Genomic DNA, 22,897 nt, shown 5'->3' with positions numbered 1-22,897 from the left:
TTGTTGTTGTTGTTGTTGCAGTACATCTGAGCAAGTCCAGTACTTGTCCCAAAAACATGATAATTTGTTTTGGTGTCAATTCCAGTTTGGCATTTACAAAATTTCCTCTTGAAGTGATTATTAAGTTTTAAGCAAAATTTAATTTGCTATTTCTGCCCTGTCCTCTGCCTAACAACACCCCCTAGCTGTGTTGTGTGTTCTGGGATGTCTGTATCGCTTCAGTCCTGTGACTCTAGTTATACTTAGTGAACAGAAAATGGAAAAAGAGCTTCAATTAATTTGACCACATTCTCCCCATGAGGCTGTTCAAGGGTTGGGGCTTTCCGTATATTCACGGCTTTGTTGCATCCACATGCAAACTACAAATTTAGGGTCTGATGTGGCACTTTTGGGCTTGAAGCAGAGATTGTGGGACGTGAGCATCCACTGTGCGATCCAGGCAAAGCACATTCAGAGCACAAAAAGTCCTCATTCGCGATGAAGTCATTGGTCTTTTCTGTGCATTGATGTCATTGTATATTGCGAAATGTTATTAGCTAACCGTGTCGGGGGACCCGCCGCAGTCCTTGCATGCTTTGGAATTTGAGACATCTGGTTAACAGCAGCCTCAAAGGCTTTCAGGTGCTATTAATTGCAAAGACTTGATAATCAGGGGGACGACTACGAGCAACATTAGAGCCTTCTTGCAGCACAGCACTAATCAACTAAAACACTTAAAGCTAGTCTTTTTGATTTTAAGCAGTGGTAGATATTCTACCTGTTTGCCTCAAGGCACACACCTAGTATGACCTCTTAGTAGCTAATCCTGCTCACATCTCCCCTATGTGGGACGGTCTACAGTAGACACTTGGGCCAAGTGAATGCTGTCGTTGCGTATAGTCTTTTCTGAGAAGCCATTCAGACAAATTTAACGCTGTGATTTTAAAATAAATAAGCTGAACGCTGCATCTTTCTCACCGAATAGGCAGCGGAGGACGGCTGACCAATCAGACACCAGGCTAATTGTTGCTCGTCTGTTGACTTTGTGTAGCCTGGTTTAGGTGGAAAACGTTCAAATATATAAACGTGCATATAGAAATGGTTTGGATCGAGACTGAATCGAGACTTTCATAGGGGAAGTGAACTCATCGCAGTGCATGGGTCCTGACGGAACCACAGGGGAGTAAGTAGCGAGCTGGTAAATAAAGCAAAGACTGTATTAAATGCATCACCCGTCATGAATATTCCATTATATCAGCCAATTTAAGATGTCGAAACTGTCTGAAACGTAAAAAGATGCCTTGGGGATAATTTTAATGCACAGACAGTTGCAGTCTCTGCCTCTGCGAACACATTTAGATCGAGGCTACGTGAGGAAAGTCACAAGGATTCACAGTGCTGTGAGTTTTCGTGCGTCACCGTGAGCGGCGCAATATTTTTATACGGACTCGCACGCTGGCTTTTGGTTTTGCGGGGCCACTTTGGATGCCTCCTCGCCTCTCTTGTGAAGCCCCTGAACTGCCACAGAGTTGCCTAACCTCTGAGGTCAGCCAGCCAGGGCTGTGGTGACTCGGGCTAAATTTGGAACGGGGAGCAATTAGACACACACTCGGTGGCATCGCTGTGCGGCATTAGCTCCACGGATGCAGCCTGGGGGGGAAATAATGGGGACGGGGTGAAAATCCCCCTTCTTGCCAACACATTTAAAGTTCTTGCTAAGGTTTTGACCCAAGTCAGATAATAAGCCCCGTGCACAAGACGCACAGGGCTTAGTTTTGATCACTCTAATGAAATAAAACCTCAATGAGTGATTGTGCGAATGTATGCATCTGGCTTTTCAGCCTAATTGTTGTGGACAGAAACGTCTCTGCATTGTACTCTTACTTGTGGCCTCGTGTCATCTGCAACCAATATGACAGTGATACGGCTGTCCCTCATGTCTATGTCAAACATGACAGCTATGGCAGTTTTTTGCGCGTTCAGTGCTGCAACTCATATCGAGGCGGTTGACATTATTTGGGCTGTTGACATGGTTTAGTAGAAGCAGACGGGCAATTTACCTGGATATCGATACCTTTTATTTTTTTTTGCTCTCTTACAGTGCGTTTCTCCTTCTCTCTGCTATTTTCACAGCATAAAAGTCTGACGCTGACTGAGCCGGGCCCCGGCTAGGCCAGGCAAGGCCTCGCTGAAGCCCCGCCGTCTGGCCTGACCTGACCTGACCTGACCTGACCTGCCAGCAGTCTTATCTCACCTGCACGCAGCGGGAGCTTCACCCCTTTGAGGTGCAACTGTTTGGATTCCAGTCATACTTTGACTTATCAGGCACCAGTAGGTCATACTAGGCCGTACCGATCTCCAGTCACTCCGTGTCATGGTCGTCCCTCACCGGATGTCGGCACCAGGATGGATACGTGTGCTGACGTGAGAGTTGTCACCCCGCCGCAGCGGTTGCGAACCCCCCTCTCTGACTGCTTCTCCTCCTCCCTTTCGTCCTCACCCATAAAGCCCCTTCCCCTGTTCTGGGGCTTCCTCAAGCCCTGCACAGAAGGGCCTCGCAGGAACTGCAGGTTTTCTCAGTGAGAAAGCTGCAAAGAGGAAGAAGAAAGTCAATAAATAGCCTCGGCACAATCGGCAATACAGCATTCAGTTGATTTATTTATTTACCCACGACCCGTCTCCCCCCCCCATGTGCTTTTCTTGGAGCGTCATCAAAGGTCGGATAGCCGTTCGTTTGGAGAAGAATCTTGCTCGTCAAGATTTGCAAACACACGCTTTGCAAATAGGCTGGCCCTAAACCCTCGCACGCAGTTAAGTCCTTATTTACACATACCAAATTTCTCTTTTGTGGTCTGAGCGCCGGGGGAGGAATGTCTGAGAGCAACTGCGGCGGCAAAGCAGTGAAATTCATTGCTCCGGCACCCCCTTCCTCCCCGGCGACTCCGCTCACATCGCCTCAGACCCCCCACAAGAATGTGAACGGCTCGGCCAGTTCGGACACGCACGTGGTGGAGAGGCTGGGCGAGCACCCCGAGGTCCAGCGGCGGCGCCACACCATGGACCGGGACGCCAAGACGGCCGAGCACCGCTTCTTCCGGCGGAGCGTCATATGCGACTCCAACGCCACGGCGCTGGACCTCCCCAGCAAGGCCGCCGTGATACTCACCTCGCCTCCAGACTGCCAAGTGCCCGCCGCCTTCCACCCTCCACGTCCCCCTGGCTCCGAACCGCGAGTGCCGGACCTTGAAGGAGGGGACGTCCTGAGAGTCCCCCAAGTGCAGAGTCCAGATCTCCAGCCAGGTCTGGGGTCCGGTGGCCCGGTAGACGCTGCGGTTCACCATCAAAGTGCAGCAGAAAGTTTAATAAGCGGCATCGCGGACGCCGCCCCTCCTTCCGGAAGCGGCGTCGAACCTGCGGCCGATGGAGCGGCGACAGATCCCACCCCGACAGTGTTGGATGTCGGCGGTCGGGACCAGCAGCCCGACGTCACGTCGTGCTCCCCTTTGGCAGCGGCGGCGGCGGCGGCGGCGGCGGCGGCGGCGGCGGCAACGGCGAGCACGCAGCAAGTGGTGAAAGAGCGCGTGAGCGGGGAGAAGGAGCGGGAGGCCGGGGAGGACAAGGGGCTGGCGAAAGCACGGGCCGAGCAAAGGGAGGCGGAGAAGCGGGTGCAGGAGGACATCGAGGAGGCAGAGACCAAGGCCGTGGGGACGTCGCCGGACGGGCGCTTCCTCAAGTTCGACATCGAGATCGGACGGGGCTCCTTCAAGACCGTGTACAAGGGACTGGACACGGAAACCACGGTGGAGGTGGCCTGGTGCGAGCTGCAGGTGAGTCCCGGCTCATCACTCGTTCTCCCCTCCTCTCCACTCTATCTCTCTCCATCTCACTGTTTATCCAACCCCTGAATTAATCATAGCCAAGGCATTCGCTTTTCCCCTCCTAACATCCGTGTTGAGCCGTGGTAGTGATTCACAATTGATTTCCATCGCTTTTTTTTTTTTTCTTACATTTTTATTATTTTTCATCCTGTCACGTTGAGGTCGCTTGAAACGTGAGAACTTCCTGCTCGCCCAGACGGTTTCCTGCCCCAACGCTCTCGGATTGAGATTCAGGTGCAACTTGCATCCTGTCGAGGTGCCTTCCAGACAATGAATTCTGCCAAAGCAGAATTGTGGTTCAATTATAAACTCATTTAGTGCAAAATGAATTCACAGGTTTGCACACTTCCTCTAATCTTGAATCAGTTTGACTTGAGGCATTCCATCTCTAAAGACAGAACATTTTTATATTATTGATGTGCAGCTGCAGCCTGGACATGGAGCAAGTTTTTACAAAATCAAATATTGAAGTCTGTCACTCTAATTTCACTTGCCGTATATATATATATATATAAATCATCTTGAGCAACTCTTACTGCTGCTCAGTAACTCCTTTCTTCATGAGTCATGGTTTTGGGTGTCATCACTGATTTCTTTGGCAGGAGCGACAAGCTTCAGAGTGCGTGTGAACGGATGCAAATGCGTCACCCTGCGGTGCACCGTCAAGCACGTTGCGCAACGAGAGCCGCGAGTCTCCCGAGGGTTGCTGTCTATCACACACCTGACTGACACCTGACTTTGGCTCTGGAGGCCCTTCTCTGTACGTCGGCTTCCACACCCGCCTCACTGAGCTTGGGAGAATCGCTCTCAAGTTTGTTTGCTCCCCCGCTTGGCGAGGCCGTAAATCACACTTTCAATCAAACTCCGAAGCGGTTTGATTGGTCACACCCACTCTGTAGCTTTATGCCTCTGTCTGTATGTGAAAGCACCTTGCATGTCACCAACGTGTATGGTGAGAGTCTTGAATACGCCCAGGACCGTTGGGGGAATTTAGCACGCTGAAAGGCGATCTTTGAGTTTGTATTTACCTGTAGTTTTAGTGTATCTTTGTCTTGTAGTTTTGGTTGGCTCTTTCAACAAAACCCATCCTCCCGTATCTTAAACCACACTGACAGCACAGCACGGGAAGGCGTCTCGGTGCGCAGAGGCGAAACGCAAAACAGGATGGCACACAGGGCCCCCGCAGGACGTGGTTTCCACACTACGCTGATGCGCTGATGCAACCTCTGCAGAGACTGCAGCGCAGAGTCAGTGCTGCAGAGTTCAGGCTGACAGAAGGAGAGAACCAAGAGGTGGCAGCTCGCTGACTGAGGTGTGAATAACAGCTGGTCACATGAGGTGATGCTGCGTGGGTGGTGTCGAGCTGCTGCGGGGTCAGACATAAAAGCCAAGCGCACCCCACAGTGTTGCGCAGCTAACGGACCATGCTAACTAGCACGAGCACTCTACAGTCAATTCTTTTGAACTTAATTTGCTTTGATTTTTGTTTGTTTTTGCACTTAGTGCATGAAGTGTCTTGTGCAGAAATGCGCAATTTGGAACACGTGGACTCGCGCTGAGCCGGCGGGTCCATTTTTGGCAAATGTTTTTGTAAAATTGTTTGCCGAGAATTTTTCATTTATCAAGTTGGCCTCGTCGTGTGTCTGATGATCTGATGATCCAAAGGTCGAACAAAGTGTGATTAACATGTCTGAGCTTGTCATTGTTTGCGGCGAGGCAGCTGGCTTGTTTATCCCCGCCGGCCGTCTCCATCACAAGACGCTCCTCGAGTCTCCCTCAATCCTAAAATCAGCTCTGCCGGATGGCCCGGGTCTTGGATACGGCAGCTTGTTTATCAGAACAACAAACATCCAACCTGTGTCCGGCTCCTCCCACCGTCACAAACGCCTCTTTGTTCCCCACCTTTCCATCTCCCTCTCTCATTTTTTTTGCTTGCCGGAAGGAGGAAGCGGGAATTACATGCCGGCTGACTTCAAAAAGAGGGACACCGCTCGGATTCACTCAGTTTTACATTTAGATTCTATTTGATAGGAACTGCGGATACAGCGACGGAATTCAATCGAAATGTTATCTAACGTGCTTTGAATGAACTTCGGGCCACAGCGTCCTTCTTTAACACCATATACTGCGTGCGTGTCTTATATAAGGGTACGGACGACCAGTGGTGCGTCGGCTCCACAGCGGCAGAGTCTGTCTGTAATCCTGTGTGTGTCAGAGATGACTGAGCAACTGCCGACATGTGGCAGGTTGATGGGAGTAAAGTTACACGCACGCGCAGACACACGCAGTGTCACACATCCAATCACACAGACACACACACACTGGCTGGGTGGTCATCTGTGGGAGTTAGGACCATGTGGATCGTCCATCAGACCTTTATAGGTTTGCATTTGCGCATATGTGCGCCGTTGCTTAAATGTTCTTGCGAGTTCGAAAAGAAAGAAAAAGTTTGACGTAAGAATTTTGACCCAAGGCAGGTCGACTTCTGTTTTTCTGTTTTAACAAGATTCCGCAGATGGATGGATACAAAGGAGGAGGAGGAGAGATTGCAGATAGTTTTAACCTTTGGCATGAAAAAAAATTATCCAGATGAATGCACTGTCAAGGAGGAGGGGGGAGGTCACCTGGTAGCTTATCTTTAGATGCTTTGTTCCACTGGAAGGGAGATGATCGTGAGTGTGAAAGAGGCAGTAAGCAAATAGCTCAACAAGCTAGGTTTGTTTTGTGTTTTTTAAGGGAGGATTATTAAAAAAAAAAAAATCTGGTTAAAAATAAAATCCCCCGAAGACACCTACGATGTTTCAGAATAATCCCATCCAGGAGCAGCTCAGTCGGCTTTCTGTCAGGTGGATGTCAGGCCGATGTCGAGCTATAGGGAAGCCAAAACTGTCCTTTTTCTAAAAGCTACAAGTGGCAAGAAGGTAGTGCGAACAAATGAAGTCCCGCAAGAAGGCAGAGGTGGGGGTAGGAGGGCCGGAGGTCAAAGTTCAACCCTGTTGTGTCCAAAGCAATCACTGGCAGGGCGACCCACCATTCAACCAGCTCTGCTCCCGGGGCCGGGGCGGCAATAGTGTGAAAGAGAGATCAAAAAAAGGGGGAGCGGGTGGTGGGAGAGAATGTGAAACTCAAAAATAGTGTAAGATAAAATCAAGGATGTTCTTTTTGGGGGTGGGCAGCGATTCTGTAGAGATGTGTGAGAGGATCCGCTGAAAGGAGGGTCGAAGGACGAAGTGGGAGTGAAAAGACAAAGGAAATGAATAGGAGCGAGGGAGAGGAGGAGGAGAGAGGGAGGGGTGGAGGAGGAGGAGAGAAGGGAGAGGAGGAGGGAGAGGAGGAGGAGAGAGGGAGGGGGTGGAGGAGGGAGAGGAGGAGGAGAGAAGGGAGGGAGGGAGGAGGAGGAGGAGGGGTCATGGAAACTGGGGGGGCGCAAAGAAGAGGGGGACCCTGTGTGTGTGTGTGTGTGTGTGTGTGTGTGTGTGTGTGTGTGTGTGTGTGTGTGTGTGTGTGTGAGAGAGAGAGAGAGTGTGAGACCCCCGGGGCTCAGTGGCACTCAAAGACCCTGACATTTTTCCCTCAACAGCAACACATTAGCCCCAAATTAGCCCCTCCTCCCCACACACACACACACACACACACACACACACACACACACACACACACACACACTTTTGGAGCCAGCTCTTTCAATAATGCTCATTCTATCTGCGCCTTTAAGACAAGACCCAGGGCTCGGCCCTGATATAGAATTCATTGATTTGTACCCCAGCTCAGATCATCTTTTTTCTTATTGTATTTCTGGTAGTGCTTTGAGCTCCTCAGCATTTTTGTTTACAGCAGTGACCTGATTCTAACCTGGTGGCGCCCTGGAAAAGGCAGGGGGACGGCCGGAGGGGAGACAGAGGAGGGGAGCGGATCACGCTGGAGGTAGCCGGCAGGATAAAGGACAATATTTAGAAGTTTGCCCAGAGTTTGCAACAGGCATTTATAGAGTGTGAGAGGTCCCAGAGGCCGAGCCGCCGCCGCCGTCCACAATAGCTTCCCTGTTGCCTCTTATCAAATTAAAAGGACAACAACCGAGGCTTTGTGTTAATTTTTTTGGGGGCAAAAAAAAAAAAGAGAAAACAGATGCCCAAAATACCTTGTTTTTTATTTTTGACTGAGAGACTTTGGCAGATGACTCTGATGACTCTGGGGGCTGCGGCTCTCTAAGGTGGGAGATGCAGTGACTCTCTGAGGGGGGTCGGGTTTCCTTGACTAAACACCACCAGGCAAAACTTGCAGCTGTGCCGAGACTTTGGTGCAGCGCTGGCTGGATCTCGCCGCCACCGCCGTTGCTTCGTTCTGAACTGGTTAAAAAAAATGATCCTGAGTCAACTTGGTCCACGCCTCCACCACCACCACCAGCACCCTCTCCAATGAACACACAGCCAACACAAACAGGCCGCTTGAAAAAGGAATGGAAACTGTCGGCAGTCTAAACATTTACTGCTTCGTGTTTTAAATGCTTGCGGCTCATAATCTGCTCGGATCCCCTTTCCTTATTAGCAATTAGGCTAATGCCTGTGCCTGCGCCTGTGCCTGTGCACGGGGGCTTCGGCGGGTCCGTTGGTGTGAGTTTGGTTGGGACCTGTGACCGTGTGGGCGCACGTGCGGCAGCCGCCACAGACGCCTGAGTCTGGTCCCGAACGAAGTGTGAAATCGTTAAATTAAGTGTGAAATTTGTCATTTGTGAAAGTCCCACATTAAGCCAAACTCCATTTGTCACTGTTTAATAACAATAACAAGTCTCTGACCCGTCAAGGAAGTCCCCACACATGAGAAAAATCCATCCTTTACTCCTTTTTGCATGTTTTGCAAGAGTGCTTTGCATGTGTCTTTCTGAAATGAGCTTTAAAACTCTGCAATCCAGTGTGAACTTTATCGTCAGTCGTCTTCGTCTTGGGGGGACGAGCGGCGTTCAAGACGGCTGCGGTGCCTCCCTTCCGCCGGCCGACTGCCTGTGCACAGACGGCGAGATGCGGTGCTCAGATATGCAAAGAGCCCTGAAGACTGTGATGGATTTGTGAGCGGTAGGGAGGGGAAGCGTGTCGGCCCCGGTGGCAGATAAGACTGCGGAGGACAAGAAGAAGAGAGGGAATCTCCCCCAGAATTTCAGGCTGCTACTCGGGGGGGCTCTGACCGTAACACTGCATCTTCCTCTTCCGCCTTCACCTTCCCTCTCTTGTCATGTGTCAGTAACCCAGCTGTGAGCTGCAGAGAGAGGAAGTGCGAGATGTTCGCACTTCCTCAAAAAAAAAAAAAAAAAACGCAAAGCAAAACCCCCCCCCCCCCCCAAAAAAAAAAAAAGTTGTCTGACTTTCTTCCGCGCAATGTGTGAACTTGCCAGTTTTGCGCCTTTCTTTATTTTCTCTCTCACTTTTGTAAAGTGAGGTCACACCACCCGGGCTCTGAAGGTCATTAGTATTGATTTCAGCGGAGGGATTAAGCGTCACGTGACGACCCTGTTATTCAGATTATTTTTTTCTCTTTGCGTGCACGGTCCGGAAAAAGACTGCCTCGTAAATCTTCCTCTGAAGGCTTTGAAGCTCTGAAGTTTGGTTTGAGCGTGTGACCGTCCGTTCACGGTGGGAAGACCAACTGAGCTTCTTCTACTTTGTGTTTATTTAGAGAAAAAGAAAGAAGAAGTCGGCTAAATAGCGAACCCGGTGCTCTCCGCTGCGTGTTTTCTCTTTGAAATTGTGTAACTCAAAGAGCTGGAAGTCCTCAAAGTGTCTTGGCACCCACTTTTTTTTCCCCCGTTTGGTGCCTTCTGTTGCAGAGTGCTTATGCAGAGACGCTTTCACGAGAGTGTGAATGCGGCGATAAGCACTTCAGCATGTACAGCGCCGTATCGGTGGCTGGCTGAAGTGAGTGTAGAGCCGCGCTCACAGCCAATGCGGGCATTGTGTTTGTTGCTTGTGCCCGGAAGGTGAGTCGGGGACGGTGAAGGCACCGGCAGGATGTGCGAGGACTCGCACGGTGAGACCGGGTGACATAACTTGTCCTCTCGGAGATGTAGCACGTGTTCCTCTTCTTCCCAGTTGGGTTCGCTCCTTCCTGTGCTGCAATCCATCCCTGCTTGTGTCACTATTACTCACTCTGCTCCTCGCCACGTCCCGTCTGCAAGTTCTGTGTTCAAAATGTCCTTCCACCAAAGTGTTCACCACCTCTGGTCCGTCGCTGAGATCCCCAGTGACGTAAAAAGTCCAACCTCAGCTTTGTTTGCTTGCTCTGCTCTGCCCTCTGTGATGTCACAAAGGGCACCAGCACCCCAGCAAAAACTCCCCAGGATCAGCCTGCAACACCGTCAGGCAGCTGCTCCGTCAACCATCGCCGTGTCTCAAGGTCACCAAAGCACGATTTCGTGAGGGAGGCTGTAAACAGAGGGCTAACTGTGTTGATGTGCTGGAAGTTCAGCCTGGAGCACAAAGTCTCGAACAAAAGCAAAGGTGACAACAACCGCAGAGGTTTTTTTTTGGTCAGCATTGTTCTCAAAAAGGCTTAAACCAAAGCTGCACTGAATGCAAATTGCCCGATTAACCAAAGAGGGTTATTGTCCTTCTGTGCTTCATAATTATTATTTTCTTTCACTCTCCGGAAACTACAATGCTGTCATTGTGGGGAACAAGTCACTTCCTGGAAACTTAGAGGTGCAATTGGCCGATCAGCTCAAAGGGGATTGGGTCACGTTGTTTTCCGGCTGAAAATGACAAATCTGCGATCAGATGGACACTTCCCCCGAGCTGATTAGCGCTGCCGTGATGGATTGAAATTCTGGGTCCGGCTTATGCAGCGCCAGTCTTTATTAAGTGCTCCCAAGAGGCTCGGAAATGTGACAATGAAAAAACATAAACAAAACATACCGGCGCAACAAGTGGAATGGTGTGATCTAAACTGATGCGTGTTTTGCGTGAAAGTCAAAACACACGCGCCGTCTTTTCTTCAAGCACGCTTTGTGTATTTAGTCAGAGCAATTTTACGTTCAAATTACAGGTTTAACTGTTGCTGAGTTGCATGCGAGGTGGTCTTTTGTTACATTCTTTGTGTGTGTGTGTGTGTGTGTGTGTGTGTGTGTGTGTGTGTGTGTGTGTGTGTGTGTGTGTGTGTGTCTTGGGGAGGGGAGCTCCCTGCTTTCTTGCTATCCTGCATTCCAATGATGGGATGTCACTCAGTGAGAGGTGGTTGGGGGTGCGTTATGATGGGAAGGGATCCTCACAGAATACCACAAGTGTGTGTGTGTGTGTGTGTGTGTGTGTGTGTGTGTGTGTGTGTGTGTGTGTGTGTGTGTGTGTGTGTGTGTGTGTGCGCTGTCTTGAACATCTTGGCCTTCTCTTTTACAATTGAGCCCATGATAAACCGTTGAAATTGCTGGCACTCGACTCCTCCAGTGCTCCTCAGTGGACGTCCTGCAGCCTGAACTCGTCATTCGTTGATTTCGTGAGTTGTTGCTGATCAAACTGGCACCTCGCCATTTAAAATTAAAACGTACAGCTCTTAACAAATGCAGTGCACGTTCAGAAACCAAGACTGAAAGACACAGTTTTGCTTTTGACAGTGTCTATATTAAGAAAAAGAAAGAAAAAAAAACAGGAAACAATTGAAGCTCTGAAAGACGGGGTGTTTTTGGGTTGATCAGGTTCTTTTTTCTTTTTTTTTTTCAACTGAAAATAGAACTGAAGAACGGAGCTCATCACACCGACACTTTGTTCCTGGTGTCTCTGTCTGTCTCGTCTGCTCTTTTGTGTGTGTGTGTGTGTGTGTGTGAGGAAAAAAAGAGAGAGTGTTAGGGAAGCAGATAGGGATAGAGGGGGGAGAGGGAGAGAGAAGGGATTTTTCCCGTCACGTTTTTGTCTTTTTTTTCTCTTCTATTTATAGCAGCAGAAGCAGCCGAGTGTCATCTGCTGAGCCATAACTGGAGCAGAAACGAGTTGGGGGGGTGGACAGGAGGACACGCATGTGTCCTTCCCCGTCTGTGCTCGTGGGTGTTTTGTTGCCCCCCCCCCCAAAATAATTATGTTTTTTTTTTTTTAGCTGCAAATAAGAGGAACAATTTACATGAAATGCTGTTCGCAAAAGTTCTGAGCACGCTGCTTTCTGGAGATCTGCATAGTTTCTCAGAGTCCGTGGAGTCCGGACTACAAACTGAATAAAAAATTGGTACTCTGCAGCTTAGGGCCTGTTCATACACTCCCAGTCAAAAGTTTGGACACATCTCCTCATGCAACTTTTTTTTTTTCTTTCTTTCCAACTTTCAACACTGCAGATAGATACTGAAGACATCAAATGTACGAGCAAGATGTATGTAGTGATGCAGCAAAGAAAAACACGTTAAATAACTCTAAATATGCTTTTTATGAAAGGTGGCTATTTTGAAGAATTGAAATATAAAACGTGTTTGAGTTATTTTACACTTTTATTGTCTCCTCCATAATTCCATCTGTGTCCATACGTAGTTTTGATGCCCTCAGTCAGAAACTGCAACGTCAATAGTCATGAGAATGAAAGGAAAGACATTAAATTCGTAGGCTGTCTCCAAACTTTTGACTGGTAGTGTATTTGCCTCTTATTCTGAAGAAACCGCTACGTAGCTCGTAAAGAGTTGAAGAAGCGAGCTGCTCATCTCAGCAGCCCCCCGTCCTTCCCGTCAGCGCCGGGGATCGACGGGAAGAGGAGGAAGTGAATCGCGCCCCCCCCCCCAAAAGAAGAAAAAAAAAACAAAAAAAAAAACACACCACACGCCGTGGTCAGTGCGGCGAGAGGTTCAGCCCCTCACCCCCCCCCTGCCCCCAGTGGAGGAGTCAATCCCTCACAGACCACAGGCCTGTGTGATGTAATCGCAGCGGACCGCACGGTCACATGGACGGTATGCGGCGCTCGGCGTCGAATCTGACGGGAAAGCCCCGTCTGCCCCCTCTCCTCTTCAACCCCTCGCTTTTTTTTTTTTTTTTTCCCCCACTTTAAGCTGCTGGTGCGAGGACGTACAGCTGCAGCCGCCATCTGCCCACAGGGCGATTTGTGCAATTAACCATGAAGCCGTCAGACGCGGGTCAGCCGCTGCTTGCCAACTCTTCCACTGCTTCACATGTCGCCTCCAGTGTCCCGGACGAGTCGCCTGTTTGACACTGAAGTCGCCTGGTTTATTTAATCTGGCAGATTCAGCTGATAGCAGGGTTTTTTTTTGTTTTTTTTTAACGGTTCTCTCTTTGCAAAAACACAGGTTGTTTGAATGAAGGCGGGGGAAGAAAAATAAATCCCTTTTTAATCAGTGTTTTGAGATGATGTGACAAGATGTGGGAACCTTGCCCGCTATTGCTCTTATCTCAGGCATAAAAGGTCCAGTGTGGGATCTTTCCCGTCTCATCCGTGTTTCCTTTTAAGGTAACTTCCTTGTTTTCACAACCTCTGCAGCCCCACCGTGACGGTGATTGCGGCTGATTCAGACGCAGGCGACGTCGCTGCAGAATCCAATCGACTGCGGGACGAACCTCTGATGAAACTTTCTTGACGTCTTTCTCATGTTGGTACCCGTCAGCAACTGGAGTGTGTGGTCTTGTGTCGCAACACAACAATACTGCCCCGCAAGTCCAAACAATCCCAATAAAGTCCCACAAGCTGGGGTGACGACGGACTTCTTATCTTGCAAATAAATCCAATTCTTTGGTGTGGCCACTGAGTAAGCCGTGGTCCCACCCGTCTTTCATTACCAGTCAAACGTGTGCAGCCACACACACACAAGCACGCACGCACGCACGCACGCACACACGCTCGCTCCCACAAATTACAACAAGGGCGGAGTTGACGGCTGGGTCACCTCTGTTTGTTTACCGCCGCCCTCCCATTGTGCGCATGTTGTGTGTGTGTGTGTGTGTGTGTGTGTGTGTGTGTGTGTGTGTGTGTGTGTGGGGGGGGGGGGGGGGGGCGTGTCGCGTCGCGTCGCCTCCTCATTGTGTCGTACGTGACAAACAGCTCGTTGTGTCCGCGAAGACATGAAGACAAATCAGCGTTTGCAGGAGCTGAATGCAATTCCAGCCCGTCGTCTGTCACCTCGTCCTGTTTTGCTCACTAAAGTGTCAGAACGCTGCACCGGACCCCGACGCTGCTGCCTCGCCGGCCACGCCCCTTTTGATTGGACGGACACCTGCCTGATTGTTTGGCCTCGGCGTGCGGGACAGTCTTCCGGGGAGCAGAGTTGCGCACGTCGCGTTTTCAAAGGAATTCTTCCGAGCACTCCAATGGGGCCTCGAGGTTCTTCACGCAGCTGCTGAACGGGGACAGAGAGGCGAGGAATGAGTCCCGTTCGCATCGAAACGGAGATCGATGAGTTGGCCGAGGAAAGACGAGACGGAGGAAACATTCCTGGATGGATGTAAACGGGAAGAGATGGTGAGGGACGGCCAGTGGATCGCGCGCAGCGGCTCAGGCGGCCAATCAGGTGGCAACTCGGCGTGGAGAAGAAAACGACGACGAAGAAGAAGATGTGGTGCTGTGTCACACGCCACCAAGGGAAGTGACGCTGCACTCGGGCTTCAGTGTGAGTCACTGAGCTGCAGTGTAACTCGGTGTCGACCGTCTATTTCTGTGTGCGCGCGTGTGTGCGTGTCGTCTGACACGCATGGCTGCATGGCTGTTTGTACAAGAACGGGTTTGTGTGTTTGCGTTTCTTTTTTGTGGGTTGCCCAATGAAGGCCGTCTTCCCTTTTAAATGCTCAGTTGTTTGTTGATTTGCTTTTCAAATTCAACGGCCGCACTTTTAGTTTATGTTCGTGCGAGCTGATCAGGAAAAAGATCGTCGGCCTCCGTATCTCTGCGTGTCAAATTTGACGTCACCTCACAGTTTGTTTAAATTAGCAGTCGTGGGGTTCGCACTCGCTACGTAAACGCTCGCGAGCCTCGTGTGAAATACGCAATTTGTAGCCAGGTGCTCGACACGAACTGGCACTGCACCACGGGCCAGTCTGGACGCTGGTGGGCCGTTTCAGTTGGATTATATTCACTTCTAAGTAAAATGTAAACACCGCTGGGAGTTTGACGGTGTATTTACTCCATCTCGCCGTGTCCACAGAAGATGATGGTTTGTTGTTTTGGTTTGTGTTTGTGTGTTTTATTTTATTTTTTTATTCTTTTTTTACCATTCCTGTGGAACTATGTTGCAACAGAGCTGGGCTCAGAATTCCTCTTAAGGATCTTCCAGCACATTTTAGGGAGGATTTTACTCCTAAATCTGTAAAAGGCTTCCACCTCCTCTGCTGCTGCTGCTGCTGCTGCTGCTGCTGCTGCTGGGATTGTCCTTAATTAGCCCAAACAATAACTCTTGTTTCGGCTCAGTAGCTCGAGGCGGCCGGTCAGTGGGCGGAGCATGGCGAGAGGTACATCCAGACGGGTCAGAATCTCGGCCGCTGGGAGAGAAAAGCCAAGCAGGGAGATGTGTGCAGAGGTTTAGGTCTACTGAAAATGTCAACAGCTGGTTGTAAACATTGAACGATTCTTTTGCTGCATCCTTGATTTTAAAAATCCATCAGTGGGTTTTTACATCTTGCCAGCCCCTCGTTGGGTTTACCTCTCTTCCACCACCAAGAAATCCGCCTGCTATGATCCGTTTTGTTGTTATTGGGCAACAGCTGATTGTGTGTTATTTTTCTGTGTGTGTGTTTCGGAGGGTGGAAACGGGCACGTAAGCATCCTCAACAGCGCTGGCCGTCGTCCAAGCCAAATTCATGCCATCACCCTGCCTGGCTTGATACCACTTTGATACGTTTCATCCATCACGGTCGTTTTTTCTTGTTGCCTCGCGTCGGGCTCTCCATTGCCGAGCCACTTTTGAATTTAAGCCTCCCTTGTTTTCCAAACTATTTTCAGCCTCCGTGCTTCTAATATGTCTTTATTATTGTTTGCCCATGAACCAAAAACTAGACAGCTTTTTTCCTTTTTTGTTTGAGAACGTCATCACATGTAGCTGCGAAGCCTTCTGTAACACCATGGCCTGGGTTTGCACATCCCAACCTGAGCCTACTGGTACTGGTTTGGAATCACTTGTGATGCTGTCTTGGTCTCTTCTGGGTTCGGGACTTTAAAACTGTGGGACTGTCGGATCTGGGCTGTCAAATTCCTGTTCTTGGGAAAACATGCACTCGACCTCTCGGCCTGGGTGAGATCGACTGTTAAACACGGGACAATTCAGCGTGTGTCTGCGCTCCTCCGAGCTTGGCCAGGTGCTCCGTGTTTTTTTGCTGCGTCCCTGCGCCCGTCCTCCAGACAACCGCAGTGTGACCCTGCTATTTTCTCGGTCTGGTGCACAATCTTTCCCTCCATCCCTCCGGTTTTTCTCGCTCCCCTCTCTCTGTCTCTCTCTCTCCCGGCCGGCCGGCTCTGCTGTTTGTGGATTTCTCCCTCCTCTCCTCTCCTCTCCTCTCCTCTCTTCTCCTCACCGCGCTCCTTTTTTGTCTGTTGCTCCTCTCCTCCGTCTTCCCCTTGCGCTTCCTGCCGTCTACTGCCTGTGTGCCTGCGTTTGTCTCCGAACCTTCTCTCCTCTGCACCCCGCCCCCTGCCCCCCGTCTATCAGCCCTCTCTCTCTGTCTCTCTCTCCCTCTCTCTCGCTGGCTATTTTTTCTTCTCTCTATCCGTCTATAAATAGCAGCCTCGTGGGCCGGAGGTGTTAGCAACAGCGGTGCATGATTCATATTTTTTTGGGCTCTGCTTGTTTTATTTACCTTCAGTGGGCTGAATAGCATTCTTCCCTTCTCTCTCCCTCTTTCCTCCTTCCCTCTCCTGTCCCTCTTCGTTCAATTTCCTGCTTGAGGGCATCTGGATCGCATTCTTACGTCTCTCACCTCGGGAAACAGGGCTGTAGCCACAAACAGTGACCCCCCAGTTAGATTGTTTCACTCAGCATTGATGATAGCAATTTTACGAAGACAACATTGTTTTTTTTAACAAGATGTGTTGGTGAACTTCAGAGAGATGAGATGAGAGGAGGGTCTGAGGCTCCATCCTCTTACTTCACATTTCACAAAGTCTCTGCCCACCGTGCGCACTGCTGCTGAGTCGCTTCCCTCTGAAGCACATTGAGCAGCTGGAGAGCTCTCTCTCTCTCTCTCTCTCTCTCTCTCTCTCTCTCTCTCTCTCTCCCTCTCTCTCTCTCTCTCTCTCTCAGCCTCCCATTATCATCCTTGGCAGTTTAAAGTTGCAGTATCAGACCAGACGAATCAGCCGGCTGTGCAGCAGAGGAAAACAATTTGTCCGAAAAGGCAGTTTTGCAAAGAAGCTCTGAGTCCCTCAGCAGCTTTGCACAGTCAGAGGCTTTTCTTTTTTTTCTTGACGCACTCCGTCACTTTGCGCTCGCTTACTAAATGCAAAAAACCCCACTGTATATTTTTATAGTGACTATTTGAATGCAGACGGTATAAAAAGGCATCGACAGATCCAGCACAGCCGTCCGTGCGTTTGTATATGCTGGTGTGCACCGACTGTACTCTCTACACTCTCTACACTGCAAGTGCTAAATTGAGGAGAGTTGGCATCTTCAAAGTGTGAGCAAATGGGAGACAATCGGCACTGATGTTCACAATTGTGGAAGATGCTATTTAAAATCAAAAGCCATTCGGTTGAATGACCCTGCGTGAGAATTCAGGAACATGCAGAGAAGATTCAAAGCAGTTCCAGTTTCCTGCTGTTGTTTCCATCCATGGACACGCCACTGAACGCAATCAGCAGGCTTGTTTTTTTTCAAATCATTCATCAACATTTTCAAATCAAACACATTTTGCGTTTTATGAGCTAAGTCCTTATCCTCCCATCCTGTGAAAGAGGGAAGAAGAATTAGACTGCCGTGCAGCGGCGGGGAGGGCCTCAAGGTCACATCTGGGGTCAGCGTTTGGGTCACTTGAAGGGTCTATCAGGGGGGTCGAGACCCTCGCAACGATGACGGATTAACAGAGACAAGCGGATACAGGAGAATAAAGGGCTGAAGAGGGGGTGGTGGAGGTGGAGGAGGAGGAGGAGGAGTGCTGCGTGAATCATATGCTGACTACACAGGATGTGAGCACGCTGATCTCACCAGCAATGCTGTCGCACTCATACGCGCTGGTGTTGTGTGCGGTATGCTGGCGCGCATGCCGATGCTCCGTCACGCTCATTTTACGAGGCTTATCTACCCTGAAATGCACCACGTTGATGTTGTTGCTCTTCAGGTGTTTTTTTTTCCCCTCCTCTCAGTTTACTCATGTGTGCAGCAACCGTTACAACCGGAGCGCAGTCCTGAACCGCACGTGCACTCTCACTCTCACTCGCTGCTGTTACGCGCTTCAGTTTAACCCAACCATTTCCTGGCGCGTCGATCTCGAAATGCGCCGCCGTATCCAGGAGTTGCTGGGTCACGTTTGTGCAATTAGAGCTCAGCTGAGTGTGAAAAAAATGTAAAAATCCCCAACAACCACATCACCAAGCAAACATATTATAAAATGACAATGTTTAGCCTAATAATGGCAATCTCTTAATTCATTTATACTCACTCAGTGTAAAATCTGGGCCTGTTTACATGAACATAAAGCTGATATGCCAGGAGGAATTGAGGAAAGGAAAATAGGCTCACATTCCTTTTAAAGCGCATTCACTCCACAATGGAATGTTTAGATTTTCTGAGTCAAATTGGATAATTTCTCTGCTCTAATGAACACTTTTGCTTCACCACCTCACAAAACCGTCCTCCTCCTGCAGCTCTCGGCAGCCTCCCCCCTTTCACTTTCTTGAAACGTTCCTGCAGCCAACTCAACGGTCCGTGGCGTGAATGCACCCACGGCCACGTCGTTAACTTTTGACAGCGGTGTTAATTGATTTCAATCCCGTAAATCCAGATAATGAAACAGCGTGTGGCGGAGAGTCACGGTAGCAGCTTCCAGCGAACCCTTCCAGCGCTCCTCAAATGGCGCACCGGCGAAGATTTACGAGCATCGGCGGCACGCCTTCGCGCTGGCAAGCACGCCAGTAAATCATAATTTCCTCGTGATCACAAGCATGTCATGTGATCCTCTGCGTCAAAGAAGTTGAGCCTGGTGTGCAGTGCGTCATCATGTTGTTTGTTGGCGGAAACGGACGGGCGGATTGGGCGGTGATAGAAAATGCCTGGGTGGATGCAAACAGAGGGCTAAATGCGAGTGCACGGATCGCCCGGGATGAGAAACAAAGACCTGAAGAATTTGCTTCAGGGCGGCAAACGACTGCAGCGGCACTCACTCTCTGAAACGCAGCCCTCGCTTATCTCGCCTGTGGTTTGGACCCGAATGAATCAGAGTCGCTGACAGCCGCCGCTTCCCTGCGAACAGCCGCTCGAACAGGCTGACGATCAAAAAGAAAACCGACCAAATTAACCCAAATGCAGCCGTTGATGCAAACATCCTGTGAGAGCAGAACTTCCTTCAGCACCGTGCCCATAAATGGCTTGTGTGTGTGTGTGTGTGTGTGTGTGTGTGTGTGTGTGTGTGTGTCTGTGTGTTTCCCTGATTCTTCTGTCCTACCTGGTGCCTCCCTGTTTTTGTGCCTCCCTCAACCCCCATAAACCTCTAGCAGCTTTGATGTAACACATGTTTGCACGTGATTCTGTCTGTTTTTATTTGCCGGCCTCGAGCCAGGGAGGCCTGGCTCTCTGTTGACCTTACCCACTGCCTGCCTGACTGCCTGCCTGCCGTCTTGTCTGTCTGTTTGCTGGGCCTCTCTCTGCCAAACAGGTTCCTTAAAAGCTTCCCTGTCTCTGCTGTGTGTGTGTGTGTGTGTGTGTGTGTGTGTGTGTGTGTGTGTGTGTGTGTGTGTGTGTGTGTGTGTGTGTGTGTGTGTGTGTGTGTGTTCTGTTCTGTTCAGACTGCCAAAGCACAGCGCAGGGCTTCCTCAGTGGAACCTTTGCTAATTGGGCAGAAATGAACTGTAGAACTTAAAGATGATGAGGGATATATGCAAGGAAGCTGTTGCTGCTTCAGCAGCAGCTGCAGCTGTCACATGACTGTGTTATTGTTATTGAGCTGCGGGTCGTTGCTCTTCCGCCACCTGTGACCAGGCTTGTCCACTGGATGCACAGAATTTGAGTCTGAACTTTCCAGGATGAAAGTTACATAAGTTCGTTGCGGCTCCTTTTTTCGCTGACACGCCGTCGTGAGCTGAATTAATCAGGAGTGAACTGGAACATAAAAACTGCCTCGCTGAGACCAAAACTCCCCCTTTTTCATTTTTTTCACTTTACCCCCCCGCCCCCAGGCAGCCGCAGCTACCATACCTACAGTACGAGACACCGATGAAAAGGCCCCTGTTGAGTGTCTTATTTCTGCATCATCTTACACTCTATTGTTCGGATATTTTTAAGCTGGGTTGTGTGAACGTAGGCCCGGCAAATCATCTTGTCATCACTCACCATTTTACCTTTTTTTGTTCTCGGGGGGGGGGAGAAAGTCGAGCGTCTTCATTTTTCCTGCCCACACAGGTGTTCAATGGGTTTGCGCGCACAAAGAAAGTTTCTGTTCCTGCCAGGGTGCGCGTGTCATTCCCAGTCGCGCCCGAGCACGTCTCCGCCCGGATCCCGTGCGCTCACCTTGACTCGTGGGGTCTTTGCGGATGTTAATTGCAAGCAGATGTGCCGCGGGATTAATTACAGGGCTCCCTCCCCCCCCGCCCCTCCCCAGAACCCTTTTCCACGGGTGACAGAGCCGCACATTTCTTGCAATTACGCCACTTCTCTCCCTCGCAGGAGAGTCTGCCAGCTATTAGTGGGAAAGCTTGTGCAGCTGGAACGCGCCAGCCGTTGCAGCCGGCCGGGTCAGGACAGGTAATGGGCTGCAGGCCGCGGTGTGGAGAGAACTTTAAAGGTCTGGAGCCCTGGTGTGAAATGTAACAGGAGTGCAAGGCAGAGCATGTGCATGTGTGTGCGCATGTGTGTGTGTCTGTGTGACTTGCAGGTCATGGGACGCATTGTGTCATGAGCGCCGACGTGCACGCTCACAAAGTTACGAGCCTGATTTTAATGCAGAGCAAATATTTTGACAGTTTGCGAAGAGATATGCAAAGTTGAGAGTGTAACAAAAGGCCGAAAGACAAGAGTGCACTGGGTGAACTTCAACCGGTTTGGCCATTGGCTGCGGTTGAAATTGAAAAGAAGTAGCCGAGGTCGGCGAGGTCGGCGAGCGAGCAGCCCTCGCAACCTCAGCTGTGAGAAAGTGAGTGAGGGCGTCTGCCGGTGAAAGTGGCCCGTTTTAACAGTCCCACTCACGCCTCCATCGTTACCTTTGTCTGACGAGTCAGAAAGTGGCGGTTAGTCTTAGTTATTATTAGTGGTGGTTATTCTGCGTCTACATTAGTGAGTCCTTGACGATGTCATTACATCTTAACGAGAGAGAGCGAGAACCAGGCTCGCTGGTGGAGTCGTACAGTTCATCTTTTGTCTGAGCTGACGGCTCATTATGGGCTGGTGGTGTCTTCTCCAGCCTCCCCTCTTTGAACTCCTCTCTGCTCTCGCTCCTCCTCCTCCTCATTTAACAGGCCATTAAACCATTTGCTCTGTCACTTCTCACTTCACCGCCTCCTATTTTTACTCCTGGACCAGTTCTCTTTTTAATGTTATGCCCTGATCTTTCTCAGGTACTGAAATGTCTTTCTTAGAATACCGCGTTCAACAAGCACAAATTAGTTTCCACTGAATTGTACGGGCGCTCATTAGCTGGTTCGCGCTGCAAAGTGGAACTAACCGCTGTTTCTCTGAAGCTGACAGTGTAGGCGGCCAAGGGGTGAGACATTTGTCAAGTGGTTGGGACTGAAACACGTATCGCTAAAGAATGCAATGAAAAGAAAAAAAAATACAGCCTGCGATACATGTTGGACGTCCACTAGTTTGCGTTTTAGGTTTTGTTAACTTGACTAGTAATAATTTATTTTCAACCTCAGTCTCAAGATTTCCCTGTTTAGATGAAAAAAGTTCACGAGCAGTTCCAAAACCAATTTGATGAATCATTGTCATCGATGGACTGATCCAGTGTGTTGTCGCAGGCCTGCTGCTCGACCTGGGTTCCCTGCAGCAGCAGCAGCAGCAGCAGCAGCAGCAGCAGCAGCAGCAGCAGCAGCAGCCGGTCCACCACTGCTCTCAGTCAGCATTGACAAAGGCGTCGTGTGTCAAGCCGCTGCACTGACTCAGCCCCTCGCGACATTGACCTGTCCGTCTCTCCGCGAGCCACTTCCGATAGAGACAGACGGGCACCTCCGCGGGAACCGGACACCGCGCGCGGATGAGCGCGCGCACGACGTTCTCACAGTTTCCCCCTCGCATCTCCATGTAACCGCCACCGCCGCCCCCTTTCCCCCTCCGTCCATTCCCTTTTCTCTCCCGCGCGTCTCGTCGTCTCCTTCCCCCCTCTGAATGGCCGAGTTCCGTCTCTGTTGCCTATAAGATCCTGGGTTGAAAGATGGATGTGCAGGTATGCTAATAGCTGAAAAAATCCCCCCCCCCCCGAGCAGCCCACTACCGCAATGGAGCGCATGTGGACGCTTCCCTCCGTCTCATTTGTTTGTTTTACAAGCTGTCCTGGAAGTCCACCTCCTCCCTACACTATACTGTGTGGTCATTTGTACGTGCATTCATTGTTTCATTGTTACAGCAAAGTTTGCTGTCATGTGTTTTTTCAATTTACTCTCTCTAGTTTGTGGCTGTTCTGTGTTTAATTTTTTGCATTTATTTTATTTTTAGATTGGCTGTCACTCACAATGAGCTCTGCGAGGTGTGTGTGTGTGTGTGTGTGTGTGTGTGTGTGTGTGTGTGTGTGTGTGTGTGTGTGTGTGTGTGTGTGTGTAGGGGGATGGGAGGGGGGCGAGGGGGAAGTACCTGAAAACTAGGCTAATGTCTTGTAAGAGTGTTGCACTTTGGCTGGAACGGATCCTCATATGGAGCCCATTAACCCCCAAATCTGCAAGTAAAAGAAAGAAAGAGAAGGGTGAATAGGAGGAGGAGGAGGAGGAGGAGGAGGAGGAGGAGGGAA

The 22,897-nt window shown here is 50.1% G+C and overlaps 1 protein-coding gene across 11 annotated transcripts in view; it reads left to right on the top strand.

Annotated features, from left to right (window-relative positions):
• The window catches only part of wnk1b (WNK lysine deficient protein kinase 1b), a 67,667-nt gene that overhangs the window by 1,193 nt on the left and 43,577 nt on the right, over nt 1–22,897 (top strand). For all 11 annotated transcript variants that reach the window (XM_076030159.1, XM_076030163.1, XM_076030162.1 and 8 more), the window contains exon 2: nt 2,113–3,806. In XM_076030159.1, the coding sequence (XP_075886274.1) occupies nt 2,850–3,806 (957 nt within the window). In that variant the 5' untranslated portion in view covers nt 2,113–2,849. The remainder of the gene's footprint in view (nt 1–2,112; nt 3,807–22,897) is intronic.

The sequence above is a fragment of the Nelusetta ayraudi genome, unplaced genomic scaffold, assembly GCF_046127955.1.
Source record: "Nelusetta ayraudi isolate G7.1 ecotype Tasmania unplaced genomic scaffold, CSIRO-AGI_Nayr_v1 ptg000027l, whole genome shotgun sequence".
Lineage (NCBI taxonomy): Eukaryota > Metazoa > Chordata > Actinopteri > Tetraodontiformes > Monacanthidae > Nelusetta > Nelusetta ayraudi.
Note: the sequence above shows the minus strand (reverse complement) of the source record. Positions and strands in the feature narration are given on the sequence as shown.